Source organism: Geospiza fortis, unplaced genomic scaffold (genome assembly GCF_000277835.1).
Source record: "Geospiza fortis unplaced genomic scaffold, GeoFor_1.0 scaffold130, whole genome shotgun sequence".
In the NCBI taxonomy this organism is placed as follows: domain Eukaryota; kingdom Metazoa; phylum Chordata; class Aves; order Passeriformes; family Thraupidae; genus Geospiza; species Geospiza fortis.
Window position 1 is genome coordinate 18,414,104 of NW_005054300.1, and position 23,360 is coordinate 18,437,463.

The 23,360-nt window shown below is 37.1% G+C and overlaps 1 protein-coding gene across 1 annotated transcript in view; it reads right to left on the bottom strand.

Moving 5' to 3' along the window:
- PARG (poly(ADP-ribose) glycohydrolase) overlaps window positions 1-23,360 on the bottom strand; it is a 58,188-nt gene that overhangs the window by 9,562 nt on the left and 25,266 nt on the right. Inside the window, exons 8-14 of the mRNA XM_014309933.2 lie at window positions 22,979-23,136; window positions 12,271-12,350; window positions 9,797-9,857; window positions 9,089-9,164; window positions 6,514-6,661; window positions 1,495-1,573; window positions 598-706 (exon numbers count right to left, since the gene is read on the bottom strand). Of these exons, the coding sequence (XP_014165408.2) occupies window positions 598-706; window positions 1,495-1,573; window positions 6,514-6,661; window positions 9,089-9,164; window positions 9,797-9,857; window positions 12,271-12,350; window positions 22,979-23,136 (711 nt within the window). The remainder of the gene's footprint in view (window positions 1-597; window positions 707-1,494; window positions 1,574-6,513; window positions 6,662-9,088; window positions 9,165-9,796; window positions 9,858-12,270; window positions 12,351-22,978; window positions 23,137-23,360) is intronic.

Sequence of the window (23,360 nt, forward strand, 5' to 3'; positions counted from 1 at the left end):
AGTTGGAAAGGACCTCAAAGATTGCCTCATTCCAGCCTGCCTGCCATGGGCTGGGATGTCATTCACTAGTTCAGGTTGTTCAGGGCCCCATCCAACCTGGGATTGAACACTACTAAGGATGAGGCATCCACAGGTTCCCTTGGTAACCTGTTCCAGCGCCTCACCATCCTCACAGTAAGGAATTTCTTCCTAATACCTAACTTAAACCTGTCCTCTGTCAGTTTAAAACCACTGGCCCTTGTACTGTCACTATCTGTCCATATTAAAAGTCCCTCCCTGAGAACTTCTCTTCTCCTTCTCCATGACAAACAACCCCAACTCTCAGCCTGTCATTTGGAAGCAGGACAGGGAAGAATTAACAAAATGTATATCCAACTTTCATTTACATTTTGAAAGTTATATAAAATACACCTTTGAATAGCACATCAAAGGACAAGAAATACATTTGACAATCTTTTGCTTTAACATTGGACAGCAAATCCCTGTCATATGAGACACAACTAAGCAAGAACTTCCTCAGATAAAGACAATAACATAAAAATATTTGAAAAGGCTCTATAAACATTAGACTGCAGGCTGTTATAAGAAGTTACTGGCCTTGTTGAGCTCTCTTCTAATTTTATCTGGACCAAATTGATCAAGGAAACGTCTGAAGTGAAATGCATCTATAGCAACAATTTCAGTGTAGCGTCGTTGCCACTCATCCCTAAAATTGGAGGGGAGAGAAAAGTAGATGACATTAGTTGTTTAATATCTGCCATATAACCCCAATTCAAAATAAGCAATTCCCTTCAGAGCTTCTCTGTTAGAAGCAGCTGAAAAGGTGAACTCAACAGACAATGGAATACTTTTTCTTTGTGGGTTGGGAATGAAAGCAGCATCAGAAATGAGACAGGCCTCCCCATAAATTTAGAAATACCCTGGCTAGACTTTGAGCATGAACGTGAAACAAATCTAATTACACAGCACTATTTATCAAGTATGTAAGAACATTGCAAGGACAGTGTTTCTCTGTCTTCCTCCAACATTTAAATGAGAGTACACTGTGTATGTTTCTATACCAAATGAGTAATTTTCTGTATATACTCCAATGACATTGCTGGAGAAATAAATTCAAGAGCTCAGAACTTTCTACTCAGATTCACAGTATTGATTCTTATTTTGCACACATCAGCTGCACTGTGGCATCTGAAGTATCATTGTCAAACTTCTTGTGACATTGCAAACCATAGTTTAGTCAGTATCATAAAAATGTGCATTAAATACATATATCTCTAAACTGTAAAAGATGCTGGTCTAAGAACCAACATAAGGGCAGGTACCACTTATTAGCATTAGTATGGCATTACTAATATGACATAACTTAGCTTGCTGGCTCTGCTGAAGAAAGCAACATCAAGCAAACACCCTATTAAGGCAAATGCTAGGAAAAAAGTTTTCAAATTTCTAACATTTCTTTCTTCCTTCACTTAAAATACTTATGTGGAACTTTACCTAGGGGTCTTATCTTCGTGGCTCCTTGCCCAGCGGTAAGTCTCTGCATAGCCTGTGTACTCACTGTACTGCTCAGTACCTGAAACAAATGATTTTCCAGATTACATGTAAAATATGTACATTTTTTTTTCACTTGGCAAATCTTTGATAGGAATCACTGCTTCTCCAAATGAACACACAGCTGTCAGAAGCAATGGGAAACAGAGAATTTGTATTTGCACCACAAATACAAGATTTCCTTGTAAAGCTCCTGTCCCACAGGCGATGAACAGCACCACCACAGAACATCACGAGTGCAGATCTACATATGCTGCCCAGTATATAATGAGAAAAAAACCACAGTCTGGAATGCACTTGGCTGCTCTTGAAAAGGTCCAGAAGGGGATCTTGGCAAGTATTAAAGTCTATCAGAAAGCAGCTCCTTAAGGCCACCAGTAATTTTAGCTATTATGCTCTGCTATACCAAATCCTTTTCAGAGGTTTATCCCAAGACAGAGCGGATCTTAACTGAGAACAAGGATCATGACCTTTCTAAAAGGTTGCCTTTCACCTCATTTTATAGAGCTTCAGGACCTTGTTTCAAAACCTGGGCATTGCACAAATGCTTCAGAAAAATACTCCTCAAGTAATGCCCCAGCAAAATCACACCTTCTCCCCATTCTGAGCTCACAACAGCTGAGTTTCAGAAATCACAGAATTGTCTGGGTTGGAAGAGAGCCCCAAGGATCATGAGTCCAACTCTTCAGTGAACTCATGACCTTGGTGTTATCGGCACCACGCTCTGACCAGCTCTGCTGACTTGTTTGGAGCTTCATGCAGGTATAGTTTGGCACAATTACAAACAGTAAGAAGAGAGCTGTTTAGCAATCCCTTAATTTGTGATACCAGCTATGTCTATAAATAGAATGGGAAGAAATAGGTTTTAAGGAATTGCAAGCTGACAGCACAAAACATCTGATTACTAAGACAAGAGTACTGCCTAACTATTGCACAAATCAGCAACACCCTGAGAATACAAATGTTTAAATTTAATCTAAGTTTTCCAATCTCTAAATAAAAATGAAATTGAACAATCAAAAACATAAAACTATTAACTTTAAACGTCACTGACAAGGAAACTTGTATGTTTACCTCCAGTAGTCTCAAGTATGGGCAACAAGCTGTTAGAAACTGTTTACAATGATGCATATATGTCAAGATATTTTCCCCATTTACCCACATTAATTTTAACTGACAAGACTTATCAATGCTCATTTAATCCATCTACCCTGTTACTCACTCATTATTTATTTAGTCCAGAACATTAATCATTCTGAAGGCACACAAATCTCACTTAAGGCTATTTTGAAAAGCTGCTATGCAAAATGAGTGGGATGGTAAGAGATTTCTCACCGAGTTCACTTCCTGATTTAAAAATCATCTGAAAAATGTGGATAACAAAATATGCCTATCTATATGCACACATACTCATGCCCTCAGACAAAGGACAACCACAAGCAGCTTCCATATTCTGAAATCAGTCTTCTAATTGCATTGCAGGCTATCAGCCTTCACTAAGACTTTTCCTGACATGAGTAAAATTCAGTTCTCTTGATAGATGGGATGTAAGTGTCTAAGCACAGAGCAAGAAAAGACAGATAAGGGAAGTATGTAACTCTTTTGAGAGCTCTCTTTAGAGGACAACCTAGCAAAACTTCCAGCAAAAGGAAGCATTTCCTTTGGTGTCTAAGATGGGGAAAGAAAACTCTAAGTCATCGAGATATTGCACCAGGATAGATTAAATGATAAAGTATTAGGCTGGCTTTTTCAAGGTTCATTGTTTTCATTAATTTTTATGGAAGTGTAGTGTCTGACGACAAAAGCACCAAGAAACAAACAAGCAAGCAAATACACCCATATACACACATATATCCACTAAAAAAAAAAAATCAATACTGGAGAAACTCAGGGAAATCACATAGACTCCAAAGTCATGTCCCAGAAACCTGAAGTTAATGAAAATCAATGAGTTTTCATAAGTGAAGCTCTGGAAATTCGTCAGACAATTTTCACTGGAAATACTTCTGCCTGTGAGTTACTGGGATATACAAACTTCTCTTGCTGGGAGAACAGAAGCAGTATGGGATAAGCTAGATATGCTAATGTTTCTGATTACTCTTTTTTCTTCTTCCCATAAAAAAAAAAGGTAAAAGAAGGCAAACCATTAATAAAGTTCCACCAGAACTTTAAAAACAAGCTCCAAAACCTAGAAAAGCCTACCTAAAGTCAAAAGAATGTATATATAAGTACCATTCAAAAATCTATCCTTTGTGAGACTCGTAAAAGTTACAGCATCAAACAAAAAATGAAATTGCCAGCCAAGTGTCGGTGTTTATGGGACCTCACCAATTTGGACAGATTTGCAATTATTACTAAAAATAAATTTACCTTTCTCAGACTCCATAGTCTACCTTTACATATGCATATGATCTGTACAGCATTATAATGTTTCCAGGGATTGGGAAAAATCTCACCATAGTGTTCCTCTAGTATTTCTAATGAGCTAGAAATTATACCCCTGAAGAGGCAGGGCCACTAGCACTAAACAAAAAGCAGATGTGAAAATTGCAAGAGTTAGTTTTATAGTCACCAACATAAAGGCACATTTAGTGCCAGAAGTGAGAGGAAGGTCCTTCTTTCCCTTTCAATCAGTTCTGCCAACCCTTATCTTGTACCACCATTAGTCTTTGGCTCTCCCAACACTAGCACAATCAGTCTGCTAAATCCAGCTGAAAACCAATTTTCCTCTCTGAATAAATTTTCAGCCAAACCAATTATCTCATCTCATCTCATTTGCTGCCTGGCTAATGTGGTCAGAAGGCTCCAAAACTGCCCTGCTAAGATGTAGTCCTGACTGGCCATTGATAGATCTGTACATTTAAGGCAAACAAGGAACACAGCTTCACCTGCTCTTAACACTGCCTGAGGATGTGTGAGCTCAAACAGGAGGGAAAAAAGAAAGAAAGAAAAGATCTGAATGAAAACCACTCACACTTATTCACAGCTCTACCAGAAATGCAGCTGTAGGAATCTCTGGTGTTGCTGCTGACATTTCTGCAGGTAGATGTCTGTGTTGAAGAACTCCACTGTTTGCATGACCATTTTCATAATCATTACAGCAGTGATCTTAACCAGATACTGGAAAATCACAACAAATTTAATTTATCTCCCAATTTCTTGGGCTCCACTGCAAATTTAAGCTACACAGTTATACCCATTAGGCTGCCGAGTCAAGATGCATCACAAAGAATGTAATTTATCAAGAGGATCGTGACACAGAAGAGACTTGGCTAAGAACCAAGGTGGAAAAGCTCCAGGGATTAAATAAAAATGATGGAATGGATAGTTCCATTAGAGAAGAACTCCATATCCCAAATACTAATTGCAAAACACTGGAAGATAAAATATCAAGAAAGATAAAACATTGCTGCAGTGAAAAGACATTCTCACCTTTACTTGTCCATGCCAAATCACCATTTTTGTTTGCAGGGGAATGGAAGGTCTTTCAAAACACTAAATTAGTGTTTTCCCCTAATCAGTTATTACCCAGACTGATAGCTGTGCTCTGTTTTTCCCCTTCCCAAAAAAGTCTCTCCCAGAGGACAGCGCTTAAAATATGTTAATATAGTATCACATCCAAAATACAGAACAGAAGTCTCTGATGGCCGAGAACTTCTTTTCTAACTCATTTTTCTAAAATGTAATCACAAAAGCCAATTTATCAAAAACTTTTCACAGAAAAGACATTAATTCTGGCAGAGTGGAAAAACAAAATAAAACACTGTCTTAAAAAGATTGCCAAGCATAAGACTGAAAACAAAAGATACTCTGTCCAGTACAATCAATAACTCAGAACAGAGTAAGACCTGCAAGATTTAAGCTCAAATTTCGACTGTGTATGCATGTGAGAGAAGGAAGTGCTATTGATGGATTTTTCCAAGGAATGTGTTCTAATACCTACAGAAACTCCTGACTTTTGAGACAGCTCAGGTAACTAAACCCAACATTTTTGCTACAGCAGACTGAAAAATATAAACGTAGTCTATTATAATTTCTACCCAGGGGATCTCTCTCAGTAAATATATTTTTTCTTTATAGTTGCTCTTTAGTGTAAATAAAGTAGTATTATAGCATCATTTCATTTCTTCAGTAATGAAAAATGCTCATTCATGTACAGAACTGTGACATGCAGCATGACCTGGGCTGCTCCAGGTCTTAACAGTGACATTTGGTTTTTGATGCTGTTTTAATCCAATGGATAATTAAACAATCCAAGATCTATGACAGAGTGGGAAGAAAAAGAAAAAACCCTTTCAGCTAAGATCTGGGCAGACAGGACATCTCCACACACAATTCCTCAACAACATACTGGAGAAGCAGGTTATTTTTGATATAATTAGGAACTCATAACTAACTTACAAGTAACATAAACACATATGTGAAACTTACAAGATCAAAATCCTTCAGAGACACTTCCTAGCTTTCTACTCTTTCCTAATGGATGCAGATTTTCTACTCTTCCTCCCCTTTTAGGTAATCAGAAGGTAGCTCCTCTTCTCAAGAGTGTTCAATCCCACTGATCACATCAAATGTTACAAACTTAGGAGAGGAACAAAAACCCACATCCTTTAACATAAGAGAAGCAATATCAGCTAATAGCTGGCAATTGTGGCTGTTACCTATACTGCCCATCAGCATTCTTTAGCTCAAGACACCAAGTCCTCAAACACATTTACAAAGGATAAAGTAAGTTCTTCGGCTTGCTGTCAGTTTTCCTCCTTTCACAAAACATGTATGGAACAGTGTCCCTTGTGGTGTTAGCTGCGATGAAGCAGGAGGCTCTTTGTCAAATGGATATTAACTTCTTTTTCCCTTTTTTTTTATTCTTACAGCATTTACACATACTAAACTTCAACTTGAAATGTATTTTGCATATACAAAACCAGAACTTGATGTGAAACATTTTCTGCAAAGACTAACCTGTGATGATAAGACATTCATTGTGATCCAAGACTTCAGTGATGAGCCTTGATACAATCAGCTCTGGATTGATTAAAAACCGAATTTCTTCTTGTACTAGTCCTGCCCCGGTCACACCGCCTCCGACAAAACGGTTTGCAAAATCAACCTACCAAAAATACATTCAGGAGGGTTATGATAGCATAAATTTTTTTTAAAAATCCTTTAATTACCAAATTAAATTAAATCCTGTACGTATTTAAATTATTGTCTGCTATCACTTAAAACTACAAGCAGAGAGTTTGATTAACATGATCATGTCTCTCTTTTTTTCATTCAACTTCTCAGAAAACTTACAACAAATGAGACATTACACAGCAAAAAAAATTTTTTATCTCAAACGCTCCAAATCCAAGTTGAGTGGGTTTCCCTTGAAGAAGCACATATTTCAGAATAAAACACGTTTCAGTAAATGTGACAGATGAAAACAGCATTCTTTTTAGGGCCATTGAAACATCATTAGTTTGTCCTTTGGAAAGCACTCTGCCCCAGCTGTGCACACGGAAGTATCTTTAGATTAGCACTGCCCCTGTAACAGTTCTATACCCAAAAAACCCTCTAACAAATTCTTCTTGCAATGTACTAACAATCTGTTATGAATTGTCCTTGAAATGCACTTGAACAAGGCAAATACTTTTGACTCTAAAGGTTTCTGTTTGAAATAGAGAAGCACTGGACTACTTTTTGCTTCAACAGTACATATTTTGCAAATTACATTTTCATACAGACAACAGTTTTAAAAGGAGTTTGTTTATTCAATAAAGTAATTACTATTCACTCAAATTAACTGCCCATATAAATTTATAATTTTAAAAAGTTACTTCATCCTCCAAATACTATTAGCTTCTTATTGATTTTTACTTAGGTAGCTGATGAGAGCACAGGTACAGGAGGGGGACAGAAGTTGCTGGGGTGCCATGAACACCTGTGTAGATTACAAACTGGCCCAGGAGGCAGAGTCCAAAGCACACCAAGAGCCAGCCACTACAGCAGCATGTGTTCCTCTAGTCTATCCTGGAAACACCAACACATTTCAGTTGTTTAAGATTTGCTAAACTTGACTATGATAAAAAAGTTATAAGAAAACTACCCAGATGTACAGCATGCCAGGGTCCCAGAGCACTGTAACTGCGCTGGGCAGCCTCCCCTGGGCCCAGCCTTGTCCCCCACAAACACCCACCCTGTCCTGCACCTCACCTGATACATCCCCTGTGGGCCCAGGCCCAGCCCTGCTGATGGTCACCAGACATCTCTCACTGTCCCTGGTGCCCTGACCTTGCCTTTGTCTGATGGCCACAGCCAGCAAGGGCTGTGGTTGGCACCATCCTGCCCACTGAGGCTGGGCTTACTGAGGACTCCTGCACTGTCCTGCCTTGCTCATCCTGCTCCCTGCTGGAGTGACTGCTCTGTTGTCAACTTATTGTAAATCTCCCATATCTTCTCAGTGATTTCTCAGGGGCAGCTCCTCACAGCACTGACTCCTTCTTCTTCACAGTACAGACAACAAACTCCAACTCGCTTCACAGCACAACTAACAAACTCCAACTCTTTTGTAGCACTCTTATTTGACACAGCTGTGGCCTATTAAGGGCAGACCTGTTCCTAATCTTTGGTGATTAGTACAGCTGCAACTCCTCAGGTGGGAGACTACCTTCTGCACTATTTTCTTAAATTCTATCCCTCCACACAACTCCTCATCTGAGCAGAGGTATTTTGTTTGATAAGATTTGAAATAGCCAAGAGGAAAATATCACTTCCTAGGTAATACCCCCTTATACTCGGTACAACACTAGAAAAATGGTTATTATTGAGCAATTGCTGAGTTCTTCATAATTTCAGCACAAATTTGAGTGCTCCAGTTTGATAAAGTCATGCGACATTTTAAAGTCTGAGCAAAACGCATTGCAGAAAAAAATTCTCCTTGCCTCCAGATTCTTGTCTAAAAAAGTTCTAATTTTTACACTTTTTTGGTAAAAGAATTCTAGAAGGCAGACCTTTTTTTTTTCTTAAAGAAAAGCAGAAAGCAAACAACTAATTTGAAAACTTAAATGTGTTCCTTCCTATAAATATGGACAGGACATCCTCCTTATGAATTTCTTTTGCTGACTGCCTCCCAGACTGAAACAGTGGTGCTGGCAGCAGCAAGGAAGTCTCCTGGGTCACTGACCTGGTCACTGTCTGGGGCACAAGAATAAATTTTTTTTAAATAAACTGAAACCCTTGACAAGTCATCAAGATCACAGCTGAATCTTTTGTCTTGTCAATTTTTGATCCTGGCTTGAACCAGAAGACCTGAAGCTGTCCAGGACTGGTGATTTTCTGTCAGCCCTTTCTCTAACAGGTACATGTGCTACCTAGATGAGCTGGGGAACACTGACAGTACTGCCCATGGAATTAATTTGGATAGGTTTTTTTATGCTGCATAACATCTTGTCATTTAAGTCAATTGAGGATAAGCAAGTAACTTTGTTAGGCTGGCAGACCATGAAAGTATGACAAAACCATGAAATTCACATGAACTGTTATATGCACTTACCTGGAGCATACCTTGTCCATTGTTTTCAATGGTGCCTTCATAGGTGACATGCAATCTAGATAATTTTTTCTGAGATCTACCATTGAGGAAAAATATTGTACAGAAAGGATCATTTCAGAACCCCCACAAAAACCCATTCATTTTAAAACAAAATTCACCCAAATCCCAGCTGCTTACACACCTTAAACATAAGGTGGTTTTAAAAAAACCCAAAAACCCCAATGGACTAAAAAAAAGTTTGCATCACAGAAACAATGTCATTTGTCAGTTTCTCCACTGTCTACCATAAAACCCCACATCTGAAGTTTTAAGTTTTTCTTGCTCCCCAGCAATGAAGCTGCAATACTTGTGCTCATGCTGATCATCACCCAGAGATCATTACATTACCTGTCATTTCTTAAATAAGAAATGATTGGTAATATAATCCCTCTCTTTTTTCCCCCCCACTCAAACAACAGCATCAAAGATTTGTTTGTGTTTTAAAACTTCAATTAATACTCGTTTGCTTTACAGGCAAACATATGGGACAACTCAGGACACAAACTACTTGTGGCAATTCAGCCACTGCCCTCTGTATTTCTTTCTGCAACAGTCCATAGCAAAGATTGTTCTCTGTAGTACTTCTAGACCTGAATTAACTCCAAATGAATGACACTCAGTTACTGTGGACTTAAGAAACTTCTTACAGTAACAGGATGTTTGACTTACCTCTCCCAATCTGGAAACTCCTGGAGACACTGCCTTGTGAACGTCACCAATCCCGTAGGTTCTACAGGCAAACCAACCCCAAAGGAAAATGTATTAAGTGTGGGAGCGTAGCCCTCAGATTATCTTAACTGGTAATCTTTGAAAACTACAAACATCATCCCTGGTCGACATCAAGAGCTTAACTTTCCTCAAGAGTGACTCTGATTTTTCCCCTGACAGCCCATGGTCTAACTGAAGGCAAGTTACATGAAGACCAAAATATTACTTCTCTTACCACTTTGCAGTTTGAGTATTTTAGTTTTTCCAGATCCAGGAAAAACTATTTCTTATGTGATTTTCACTTTAATCACACTCAACATTACTAGAAAGATCTAGTAGTTGAAGTAAAATGTGCTGCTTTAGAAAAAAAGATTGTGAGCCTTTACAATCTTCAACTATTCAGCGCTAGAGAGTATTCAACCTATGGAGGGAGGAAGCAGCAGCTCATCTTTCCAAGAAAGTCCAGCTATGTCAAGAAGCACGCAGTGTTAGCAGAGTCCAAATCAGGCAGTTTTTAACCCTGGCAGGATGCAAGTGAAATTCACTGTATTCCAAATGAGAAAAGACTCCTGCCCTTGAGGGAAAAGGAGGAGCTGTTGCTCATTGCAGAAAGGATGCAGTATCATCTTTTCCCCTTATTTCACTCAAAAAAGTTCAGTTTTGTAACAGAAAGAAAATATCAACCTTTCATTAGATGATATCATCTTAATAAAATCTTCAATTAAGATTTCTCGGCTACAGTAAATCTACTGTGATTTATGAAAACATTTGAGAACACTACGTAAAGCACAAATGCATCCTTCTAAAAAAGCCTTAAGTAGTTCTATGCTTTACTTTAAAATTTAGGTTAAAAAAGGTTACTTTCTCTGAAAAAAGTGCATAGCTTTCAAGCACAATAATCAAGTGCTCTTTCACAAGGGAATTCTGGTATCAGTTGTGGTATTTTGCAAATCAAGCATTCACCTTTTGAGCACAAAGTCTTCAGTTTCCAGTGTTCTTTTAGAGAGAACTCAATTATTATTTACAATAAAAAGAGCTACAAAATTATTACAGTAACTTATAGAGCTAAGTTACTTCAGCCTTACTAATTCCTGGGACAAAAAAAAAGAATAAGAAATGGGGTATTTTAAAGGTACGATAGGAATTTTTAATTCAAGAAAAGAGCATTCAAGAATCTCATTAAATATTATTTAAAGTTATAATGTTAGAAAATCTAATATGGTAGTTTCATAAAGCATGTTCCCATCAGATTTCATATTCTCAGAGGCTCAGGGACAGCTGCATCAATTTAGGATTTGGTTTGCACAAAAACATTATAACTCAGGTGTTACAAAAAGCTGGTACACTGTATCTCTTCTCAGTCCCACACATAGATCACAAGTTACTTTTACCTCAGAGATTTAGTTCTATTGATATTGCTTAAAGTCTGACAGCTGAAATAGGACATAGCTGCATTCATTTTGTGGTGAATTAAAATGATGAAGATGGTCTGGACCAAGTAAGGGGCTTTTCTATTTAATAGCTTAAATCTGTCTTTCTTTTAAAACAAACCCTTCGGAGAAAGTATGAAGTTAATAATAAAATGCTGACATGTAAAGAAAAAGTTCATTAAAAAAAGACCATTGTAAGGATATTGCTGCAGATCTGATGTATGCTACTACAGTAAAATCTTTCTCCCCAAAAATGCAATATATAAGCTATGGTAGTTATCACAAAAATAGACCTGTTTTGAAAAGCTTATGCAAATGTTCAAATCTGTGGTAATAACAGAAGGTCTGACTATGCATTAAATTTCCCAAGAGCAGGAGATATCTCATGTCTTGCTATCATTTGTTTTATTTGAACTGGGCAAACCTAAAAACAGCTTTGCTTTGGAACCATAGAAGGGAAAAACCTGAAATATCAACACAAGTAGGGGAAAATCCCTCAGAATGCCAAACATTATAGTCAAAAGACTAAATATGCATTCTGCAGGAAAAATGAAGCTTGACTCAAAATCTTTAAGCCTGTGATTTTAATGGCTGTTATGGTGCCCAGTTCCCTCTACATCCTCACTTGGATGTAGTGATGGAAGTGGTTGCATATATTACTAGCATATATATATATATATTTAGATCTACACAATGATATACACACACATTTTTACACACACACACATATATATATATAAATATATTTCTGTATTTCACACACACCCCATATATATTTATATATATTTATCAGAAAAAATAAAACAGAATGAGCTCTGGGCAAATTATTTGCTTGCATGCATCATACACATGGTGAGAAGTGCCATTAGTATGAAAATCAGTGTACTTTGCAAGCTGTCTTTTGTTAAATACTTCCATCATGGCTGTGTGGCCATTTCTAAATTGAATGGGATTAAATTTTTCATCTATCTGCTTTGCAGCTCAAAAAAAGAATAAAGGATATACTTTTTTCTGTGACTCTTCTAAAATAGCAGAAAAGGGTCTTAAGTTTTTCAGGCTTTCTTGGTGACCTCCCTTCAAACAACCTGAAAAACAGGAAATAAAAACAAACAATTAGATTTCAGGGACACAGTGCAGAGCAATTAGTGCTACTTACTAATTGCAATTTGATTTTTTGTAATTATTATGCACACACTTCATTAGCTTTGCATTTAAGTACTGCACTGTAGAAAGAACCCTCTAGACAGCCCCTCTGTAATTCAAGATTTTAGGACTAATGAATTTATTGACTTGCTGTATTTCTGAGGAAGATGCCAAGTGAATGCTTCTCTCACTTGCACCAATTTTCTAATACCAAGAAATGTAATTTCAACATGAACATTTTGGAAAGCTACTAGTTTTATTTGCAACAAATTGAAATGTTTAACAGGTCATTAAGCGACCAAGAGGAGAAAACACATATGTTGGGTACTCCAAATGTCCCCCTCCTTTCAGCTCAGTGAGTTGCTCAGAAGAATTAATGCAACCTTGTTGCTTTCAAGAGCTGCACTGCACCAGCAGCATTTCTAAAGAAAACAATCTTCCCCCAACAGAAATGGCTCCATCCACTGGGCTGTTACAGCCAATCTAACAGACATTTGTAACAAACCTAAGCATTAGAATGAAGGATCCTTTTTTTAGCCATTAAGTGAATGTATTCTTTTAAGGGTAGCTGAAATACTTTTACTGCATCATCTGTCTTCCAGCAACTTGAACATGCATTACTTAATTTCACTTCCAGCAGAGTGACAAGGCATTGTTATTGGCAACACATAATGGAATTTATCTGGAAGGAAGAACAGCAGTGACTTCAGAAATGAAACCCTTTGAATAGGAAGTTTACTAAAAGATGTCTGATCCACTGAAAGCCCTGAGGATATAAGATTCCCCCCCAATAAACAGTCTAAGTAAAGCAATGACACAACATTATTCATTTGTTTCTGTGTAGTGGAATGACCATCTGCCTTTAAAACCAGAATGCTGAGAGGTGAATTAAACTAGATTCAGCAAGGAAGTGAACTAGATTTTTTCAGCATTTAAAAATTCTTATGATGTATACACACTGAAGAGATCAATTCTGAAATCTCTATTAAGTCACAGAGGTTAATTTTATTAGCACTTTATTCTTTGAACAGTGAATCAGGACTTTAGGAAGGAAAACTCCAGACTTTTACAGTCTATTCTAACATGGGCCTATTTGCAAGTTCTAGCAAGCCCTTGAGCTTGCACAGGTAAAAAGGGGTTTATAAAGGGAGTCAATGTGTGCATGTGTGTGCAGGTGTTGCCTAAATTACCCCCAACCTCTTATCTGGAAGTCTCAATTCATATGAAGCCTTTAAACTGGTTCATTTATCTGTCAGCCTGATCATGCCTCTACTAATATTTTTGCCTCTTCACATCAAAGTGACATCTTGCTTACATTGCAAACCCTCAGGAGAGGGTTCTTCATGCCACAAAGGCAATATGTGCTCCAGCACAAACAGCAGGCTGGGCAGGAAAGGTGCAGAACTATGACTGAAGTAAATCAGATCACTAAAATCAGTCATATTTGTGCATGCAACAGGAAAAGCAAGTGATATTTACACGATTCAAAAATGGCCTTCTCCTACCCTAGTAACTTAAATGAGGACATCACATGGCAAATTTACAAACGTTTTAACCTTGAACCTTATTTTGAAATAATCAATTGGGCACAATAATGAAAATTTTCTTTTTGAAGCAAATGCTTTAAAGGATACAACTATATGAAGGCATCACTAAGACATTAAATAACATTATTCTTCAAGTACTGCAACACAGATTCTACTAAAAATCTAAGTGGAAACCACATAATTTCCTGACAGAACCACCTAGGGCCAAAAGCCATTAATTTCAATTAAAGCACTCATCCAGATGAAGTGCACTGTAAATCAAACACAAAGCACTGCAAGTCCACTTTCAGGTGAAGTAATTAAAATCTTAGTGGCAACTGCATATGTAAGCTTTGTACAGGATGTTCCCACTGCCATGCAGTAATTTCCATTTATCAGCTACAGGAGCTGAGAGCACCTCCAGGACTGATCACCAAATTCATCTCTGGCTCTCCAGCCACGCCAGGGGAGCAGCAATGTTAATCAAACAGAAAACCTCCCCAGAGATACATTCAGGTATTCAAGGCCAGAGATTTTAAAACATAAGAAAGTAGATGTGTGAACTTTGTGTTTATGACTTTGTAGATTGTTAAAGTCATTGTGGCTAAATGAAAAATCTTTCCTAGCAAATATTCAGACATTTAATTGTTCTGAAGAGAAATACAATACATGAGAAATAAAAAATTAAAAATAATAAGAACTATTATTGAACGAATACTAAGTGAAGTAAGCATACAGTAAAGTATGCTTACTTCACTTAGTAACTGTCAGCAAGCATACAGTAAAGCTACAAGGCAACAGTTCCTATCATTTCAACAATTATTACAAAAACATGCATGAGCATTTTCCTAAAAATTCCAGGGTGGAAAAAGAAGCATTTAAAAACTGCAGTCAATATTCTGGTTATCACAGTCTTGACTGTCAACTCAAAATTGTCATATTTGCAACCAGCATTTCCACCTTCTAAAGCTGGAGTCAAAAGTTCCAAAGAACTCCCAACTCCTTCCTTGCTGAGGCAAGTAGACTTTCTGTTTCTGAATAAGGTAAAAATTAAAATGCAGTGTTTACCTGTAAAATTTAATTTCTAGGAATTAAATTGCTGCCCTGATGTTACTCTAAGAACTGGCTCCAGCAGGAGCCATTACAATCACGTGATTTAATCTCCCACTTCAATAATTTCCTAATGATATTTCCATACCCAAGCTGGGCTTCCTCTGAATGTTTCTTTTCAAAGAGAATAATCATGTCTTTACATTGAAGTTGGAACCTATTGTAAGACCCAGAAAGGTGTACACACCGTAACAATATGCAAAAATTTGCAGTATGGATCATACTTCAAATAATAATTCCCATTCAGAAATCCATGGCATTCCATGGATACTCTTTGCAGAAGTGTGGATACACAATTTTGTACTTGTGATCCCTACAATTAACCATGTGTACTGTTTCCTCCACTACCCACAGCCACTAAAAAGTGCCTTTGTCTTTACTACTGGATTTAAAGAAACTTTAAGTTGTTTGTTTATTATGCTGTTTCTTATATTTTAATGTGATCTCACTAAAGATAACAGACCATCTGAAGAAGTACAAAACATTTAACTAAAACCTGATCTTCTCCTACAAATGGAAGTCAAAGAAGGACTTACATAGAAGTCATATGGATAGATGAATTTCACCCAGTAAAGGGACTGAGCAGGGGGAAGGATGGACAGTTAAGGCAGAAATTAAAATACTGGAAAGATGTTTCCTTCCACCTCAAGAACACAGCTAATCACTAAACAGTTTTAGTCTAAGGCACTGGATGACAAAATGCTTGAAAAAAGAGAATAAACCAAATATCTTGCTTTTTCTATGTGGCCCCATTTCAAGCCTATGCTTACCTAATGTGTACATACATGTAGGGGTGGAAATAACATACTTGAAATATGTTACTGTCACACTTTATTGCCCTCCATATGATTGAGGGCTATTTTGATTAAGTGGCTGAGCATCCTCAGTTGCTGAGCATCCCCAATAGGAACCACTGAAATTTCAGGTTGGTGCACAGCACCCTAAAGGAAAAACTAATATAGTGTTGAATGGTCCAATAGCCTCATCATTTAGGACTGCATTAGTTGCACCAGGGAGCACATAAGAAGCATCTCTTCCATCTTTCTCCTGCAATTCCCAACCTCTTGGAATAAAAAAGTGGAGTTCTAGGAACAAACAAGAAATACAAAATGCCCTTTTTCAAAACCAGCATCATATTTCTAATGAAATATTTTTTGAGCCTTGACTTCTAATACTAACACAGCTTATCAAAACAGTTTCAAAAGGATTCTCTCTCAGTATGATTTGACATTTTTAATTCAATTGTGCTCAAGGCAACCTTAGTCACATCCACATTAAGGACTGCCTATAGATATTAGTGTATCAAAGGTCAAGCAAAGCCGTGTGCATTAATGTGCACCATGTGAGATTTGGAATATGTCTGTAATTATGTGTGCTTATCACACAATTGCATGGGACAGACAACAACTTCATTCTCTAAACATATGAAAGCAAACCTGATTACCATACAGGAATAACTGTAATTACATCAATTACCCATATCCTTTGCCTCAAGTGTTTTCTGAGAATGCTGTTTTGTTGATTATTAATTGGGTGGGGTTCCCCCACACAGAAACATATATCTGCCTTTTTAGAATGGAGTTTTAAATCTCTAAAGCCTCACTTCAGTGAATAAGATAGGAGATAGGACTAGTCAAGGACCTTTCATGAAGAATGGAGCTGCAACAAGTGTTTCATTGCTATAGTTCATGCTTCTCTTCCCAAGGGAAACAAGCTACAGTATATTTTGGGAGCAGCAATACCCCAGAGATGCACTCTGGTCTCCAAAGTACCCCAGGGGATGTGCCAGACAATTCACTAGGCTGAAGGAAGAATATATTTTTGTACAATTCATTAGATTAAAAAAAAATTGTAGTAGTTATTTCATCTTTATCTCATCCTTTCTAAATTTTTTTCATGTTTTATAATGCAATATATTAGTAAAATAGCACATGTATGTTACACCTAAGTAAATAAATACAAATACATTGGGGTCCATGCTCAAAAATGAGAAGTATGTGTGATCAAAAATGTTTGGAGACCACTGCCCTAGACAGCTTTAAATATAAATATCTAAACATCAATTAGATAATGCAAGATGAAGAAACCTTAGCAAATTTAAAATGGGACATTCTTATGTCCAATATAAAATACAAACCCTTACTATAAAGTCCTGCAGTCACTAAAAAAATTTTAAGTGATAATTTGAAGGAAAAAAAAATTGTATTATTACAACTTTACTTTATGCAACTTGGACTTAATGGAAATCAAAAGCAGAATAATCCAAATGAGAAATTGCTTCCAGAGAGATGAAAGGCAGGCAAACTGACCATCCCTCTGACAAAACAAAAGGAAATGCCACTGTCCGCATCTTGCATTTCCTGAGAGAAAAACAGAGCAAATCTCCCTACAAGTCAGGTACGGCAACCTCAGTTCTTCTTTTGTGGTGCCTGGTGTGTGCCTCTTCCACTCAACATGAATTCTATCTGTCTGTATTAAAAATGCCTTCCTTCTCTGGGCTTATAAAGGACATCATTCTAGAGTTCTCTAATTTCCTTCACATCAAGCAGGAGAAAAACAAAACATTCAATATTTCAACCCCATGGGCAATTTCTTATTTACTGTGATGTGTTACAGGTACAAGCTGTCGTCATCTGAGAAGTTATTTAAGAACACTGCACTATTCAATAATCTTATGTTGAATTAAATTTTATCTGTAGATAAATAATGACTTTTAAGATGTGTGTAAACAAAAAAATGGAGCAATGTAATTTTTTTGGGAAATCTAAATGTAAAAAACTATCTTTCATCTCAGACACTCCCATATACTCACATGTCTCTTCTCTGTGCTTTTCATTTTGTTGCTCTGTTTATTGTGGCAAGGAACTTGGTGCATTGTAAATCTGTTTTAACAAAAGGTTTTGGTGACTTATGAGTCTTAAAATGCATCAGGTTGAAATCTGACCTTGATGAAATGATAAGATGCTAACTGCAAGTACTCAACACCAGAGAATAGTGGGGTAAAATGTTTTACCCTCGGGAATCTAAAACAAGGCACAACCAACAGCATGGTACCACTAAGTTCTGGACTACATGACCACATTTACTAAGCTAAAAAACATTCAGATTCAGTACTGTTTTAATTAGTATAGCAAAGTAATTATGCCAGATTCATAAAAATACTGTCCTTTTGAATTTGTCTATTTAAAGAGTGTTTCCACATTTATCAAACACAAATGTTGATTTAAAATTTTTGACAGAAAATTATACATGACTTGAAGTAATCCATCCAAGGCTAATCACTTCACATGCCTAGGCATAACAGTTTTGTAGGATCAGTGTCCTTTAACTCAGAAAACCTAGAACCACTTATCAGAGGAGCAATACATCTCAGTCCAAAACAAGCTCTCTCAAAGTCATTAGATAATCTATTCCCAAGAGAATATTCATTAGTGTTATGAAATTGATGTTGTTTATGGAGAGATAATTGCATTACTGGTAAATCAGATTTCAATTCTCCTGCATAAATGTACCATACAGTTTCTCATTTCCTTTCATATATTATATATTCCATAAAAGAAATATATCTTAACTAGTGTATCTTTCTCCTCATTTCCAATCACTTGAAATTACTTTAAAGGTTTGTTTGACAAAGATGAAGAAATTCAGTCCCAGTGGAATACTGGTGGTTTCAGACCAGAGCATGCACTAATATATGTGCCAGAAGATCTACCAGGCTCATGCTGTTAGACTTTACCGCCTTCAGCTATAAATTCAAGCCCAATATTGCATCTTCCCTTTAACCACAGAGGTTTTGAACAAGGAAAATGGAAGAGTTCTTCTCACTTGACTCAACAGCTAAAACAGATCTGTAGCAGGTCAAAGACACAGCAAGAGCAAAGCAGGTCCTTAGCCAACCTGCATCATTTCCAAAACACTGATTCAATATTGCAGACACTTTTCCTCACATTTTGCTTTCACACATAACCAAACTAGACAGTTCCCTAAATTATCAAATTCTATAGTGTCTATAGTGTAATTACAACCATCACCACAATCAACTATTTTAAACTCTGCAACCAACATCATAACATAGAGAGTCAATGCAATTCAGGCTCTACATTTAACCAGAATGCAACTTCCAAGAAAAACACATCAATAAGGTAAATAAAATGGCCAATTCAATTACTTCTTTCTTTTGTGATGGGTTATTTTGGAATAAAGCTGCCCAATCTAATGTCATCACATGTATTATAGTAGTGTTTTTAGAAAGAAAAATTGAACACTCTAAATTTAGCTTGATATTTTGAACAGAAGCAATATTTTATGCTATTTAGTAAGATGTAATGTTTGGCCACTGAATGGATGTCATTCCACCTACTCAAATTTAATACTCAAGTATTAAAGCTCTTAAACTATGAATTCCTTTTTATCAACTACATTTGAAATGAATTATCTTATTAATGACTTAAGACTTAGGCTCATCCCTGTAAAGCAAAAAAGGGAAGAATTCAATTAAATTACTGAGTATTTAATTATACACAGGTGACTTTCAGTCTGTAGCATAATAAGGAATCACAATGGACAGTCAGTGTCAACACACACCATTAAACCAAGTGCTTCTGTGTCAAAAGAGGAATGGCCACATTGATTCTCCTCTCATTTGGCAAGACTAACAGCAGGAGAGAAGTAAAGCATGGATGTTGTGTGTTAATTCTAACACATACAACAGCCTTCCTCCCAGTCAGCTGCACTTATGTCTCTACGAGTCTTACATTTTAAACTACCTTGTTTAAAATGACTGTCTTGTTTTGTCAAACAGATTTGTGCCTTGGGAGGAGTAGGGGTTAACTACAATATGAGAGTTAACTACAACATGATAGTTAACAGCACATAAAAAGAGAAGACTGTGAGGAAAAAAGGAACATACCAGCATTTAAATGTAAAAACCATAACTATTTTATAGTGTATGAGAAGGTGCTAATGTTTAAGTCTGCATAAAGTGACCTGACAAAAGACTGCAGTGTAAAACAAAAAACACAAGAAAATGTACACAATTGTGTTTCTAGCTTAGAGGTGGCAAATTTCAGTTTTTCAGTCTCAGAGATTTGAGGGGAGGAGTGGGAGCCTTTTGCATGAATGTAGACAGGACATGGATAAAGGAATGGAGGAACACCATCTTTTCTAAAGAAAAGCCCCTCAAATGTTAGCATCCATGCACTCGGGTGTTTGGCTCTGCTAGGGAACAACAGCAGATTATTTTTGATACCTTAAGAACAAAGTCATTCACTCACAGTCACGTAGCAAATGAATCATGCTGAGGAAAGAACTGAGTCTGAAAAAAGCAACAGACCGTAATACTGTGGGGACAAAAGGTTGATGTGTGAACAATCTGTTATGCCCATCCCTAAGCAGACAGAGCAGAGCAGCAGCCTCCAAAGCCTTTACATCAAAACATTTTTATAAGCAGGAAAAAAAGTCACAAATATTTTAACTTCAGTCATTGCCTACTGCCTTTTGAGTACATCCAGCTTCCCAAAATGCTTTTTTTAAGAAGCTGAAAACACACACTGCAGTGAACCAAATCCTGTCATCTTTACAAGTCTGAAACAATAGCTGAAAGCAGGACTGTTCACTCTGTCCTTCCTACTAAAGAATAACTTTGCAGGGCAGGAAAATACAGGGTTGACAGGAAGGAAAAAAAATATCAGATACTATCTATCCTCCTTCTATCCTCTCGTTTTAGATTTTAACTAAGTCAGGTTATATACAGTAGCAGAAAACTGTACAGTCTTGTAGTACTCTCTCCAGAAGTACTCTTTTCTTTTTGCTTTTAATCCTACCAGTCTCCCACTCTCACCAACACATTTTCTCAAATTTTATCCACTGCCTGCCACACTTTGTATTCTACTTCACTAATCTGCTGATTATCAAATTCAAAATACAGGGGGTGTAGGAGTGTGGATTTGGTGCAACAAATGGTTAAGTAAAAAAAGGAATGGAAAAGGAAACTGTACTCATCTAACAAATGCATAAATTGGCAAACATTGAGGAAGGGCCACTTTTAATCCTCAGTAACCAGATGACATTAGCTTCCCTTCTTTTCTCCAGTTTGGCAACAATATTGTTGCTCTTGCACAAATAAAAATGGCTTTCTCACCTATGCAACTTGAAGCTGGGCATTGTCTCATGCATAATGCAAAAAGAAGGCCTGCAGGTTGTCTGCTCTATTCCCCTTCTAAATAACATTGTGGGACCTTACCATGATAGCACCAGGCAGCCAAGTGAGAAAACAATGCTGGACTGGCTGGAACAGAGCAAAACTTCTGAATGCTTAATGCTTTATACTTGTCATTCTCTGAGTCCACAGCAAGAAAATATTTACCTAATAATTTGCCAGGGTTTTTCATTTAGAAGTAGTTTGCAATATTATGCCCTGAGTCAACCACAAGTAGTGCACTCTAATACTATCACCTTACTTTGCTCTGCAATTTTCATAGAGGAGCATATGAATTTCCTCTGGTTATTTAACAGCATTTTATTCTATAGTTGGTAAGAAATTATCCAACTTGCAAAATTTAACTGCTTGGTTTATAAAATGTCTAAATTGCAACAAAACCCAGTAGCTTAAAGCCCTTTAAAAATACCACAAAATACAGCTAGAAGTGTGCAGTCAAAGAGAACTCCTTCCAGACCTTTCACTCTCCTCTTTCAATGCTCTGAACATCAGTATTTTTAATGCACCAATGGTACTTTTCATTGATTTGTTCTTGGAACTACTGGTAGAAAAATACATTGAATTGTATGGCATGATAACGTCCACCCACACTTCTGTAACCCACTGCACTCTTGGGACAACCACCCAGACAGTGACCCTGGTCTCTCCAGTCAAATACACAATATGGACAAACCTGGGACAGCCCTTAAAGGCAGCAGCTGCCAAAACCATCATCAGTGCATTGGCATGCCTGACAATTTATTCTGAGCAGTCCTAGTCCAATACAGTTCTCATAATACATGCACCCAAGTGTGCTGATCACAGGCAGCACAGATTTTGTACTTCATCTCAGCTGTCAGAACACATACACTACTTCTGTTAACAGTGAGGAATAAGAAAAACCCCAGATCAATAATCTATCCAAGCTTCAGCCTAATAAACTTAAGGTTGATCTACACTTGTATGCAAGTGCCAAAAAATGAACTCATATTTCTAATCTACAAGTCCATGTGAATCATAATATTCTGCAGCAGAAAAATGCCTCTATCTACTTCCCTCATTTAAAATTGAAATAAGCATAGTTAAATTATAAAAAAAGATGTGAAGAAAAATTTATAATCAAATCTGCTTGTAAGTTAGCACTAAGAAAAAAAGAATAAATGCTTGCTTAGACATCAGAATATCTTTAAGTAAATTCTTATTGTGGCTGTCTTAGGCTAACTTGCAGCAAGAAGAAAACGTTAATTTTAACATGCAGCCTACAACTGCCTTAAAATAATGGTATGGATGCTGAAGAATGAAGTCCTATTGATATGACTTAATGTGCAGATCACCACTGATAACACAGAAGACAACAGAAACGTAGGTGGGGAAACACCAACCTTTAATTTAAATACACACAGAACACTTGAAGCACAACTAAGATATACCATTTGCGGATGATTGGCTTATGAGGAGGCAGGGAATTGTATCACTCTAATTATGCCAGAGCAAGAGTGTGTCTGTGCATGCTCATGCACAAAAGAAAATTTGCAATATTGATCATATCTTCCTGTGCACAAGATCCTTTCTTACATAGATGCACGGTTTTCTTTCCCTTAGAGGCAATAGGAAAAAAGACAAAAAGCAAACTAGTGAATTTAGTGACAGAAACACAAAACAAATTAGTTTCTCCCCCAAAGGACAACAGTATTTCCATGGCAGGGTTATCAGGTTCATTTACTGCTGAGTGCCATACCTGTTGAAGTTAATGTCTGGATAACTGGAATACTCAGACTTCATCTTCGCATTGCGACGTGGAAAAGTACAGAAGAAAGCATTGGCCAGAAAGCTGGAGATCTGCTCCTGGGACATTGTGATGGAGTGATTCATCTTTTGTTTCAGCAGAGGTATTGGCTACCAGCAAAAGAAATAAGGGGGAGGAAGGGGCAGGGGAGAAAGAGGGAAGGAGAAAGAAGAATAATTAGCTTACCCTTTTTGAAAGAAAAAACAGAAGTACAAAATTACATTTGTTATATTAGAGCAAGAGTAATTTAGTCCATTGGTAAAGCCTTTAATCAGCAGCACCGTTAAAGTCAAGAACAGTTTATTCAAGACAATTCAGAAAGGGTTTGCCTGGC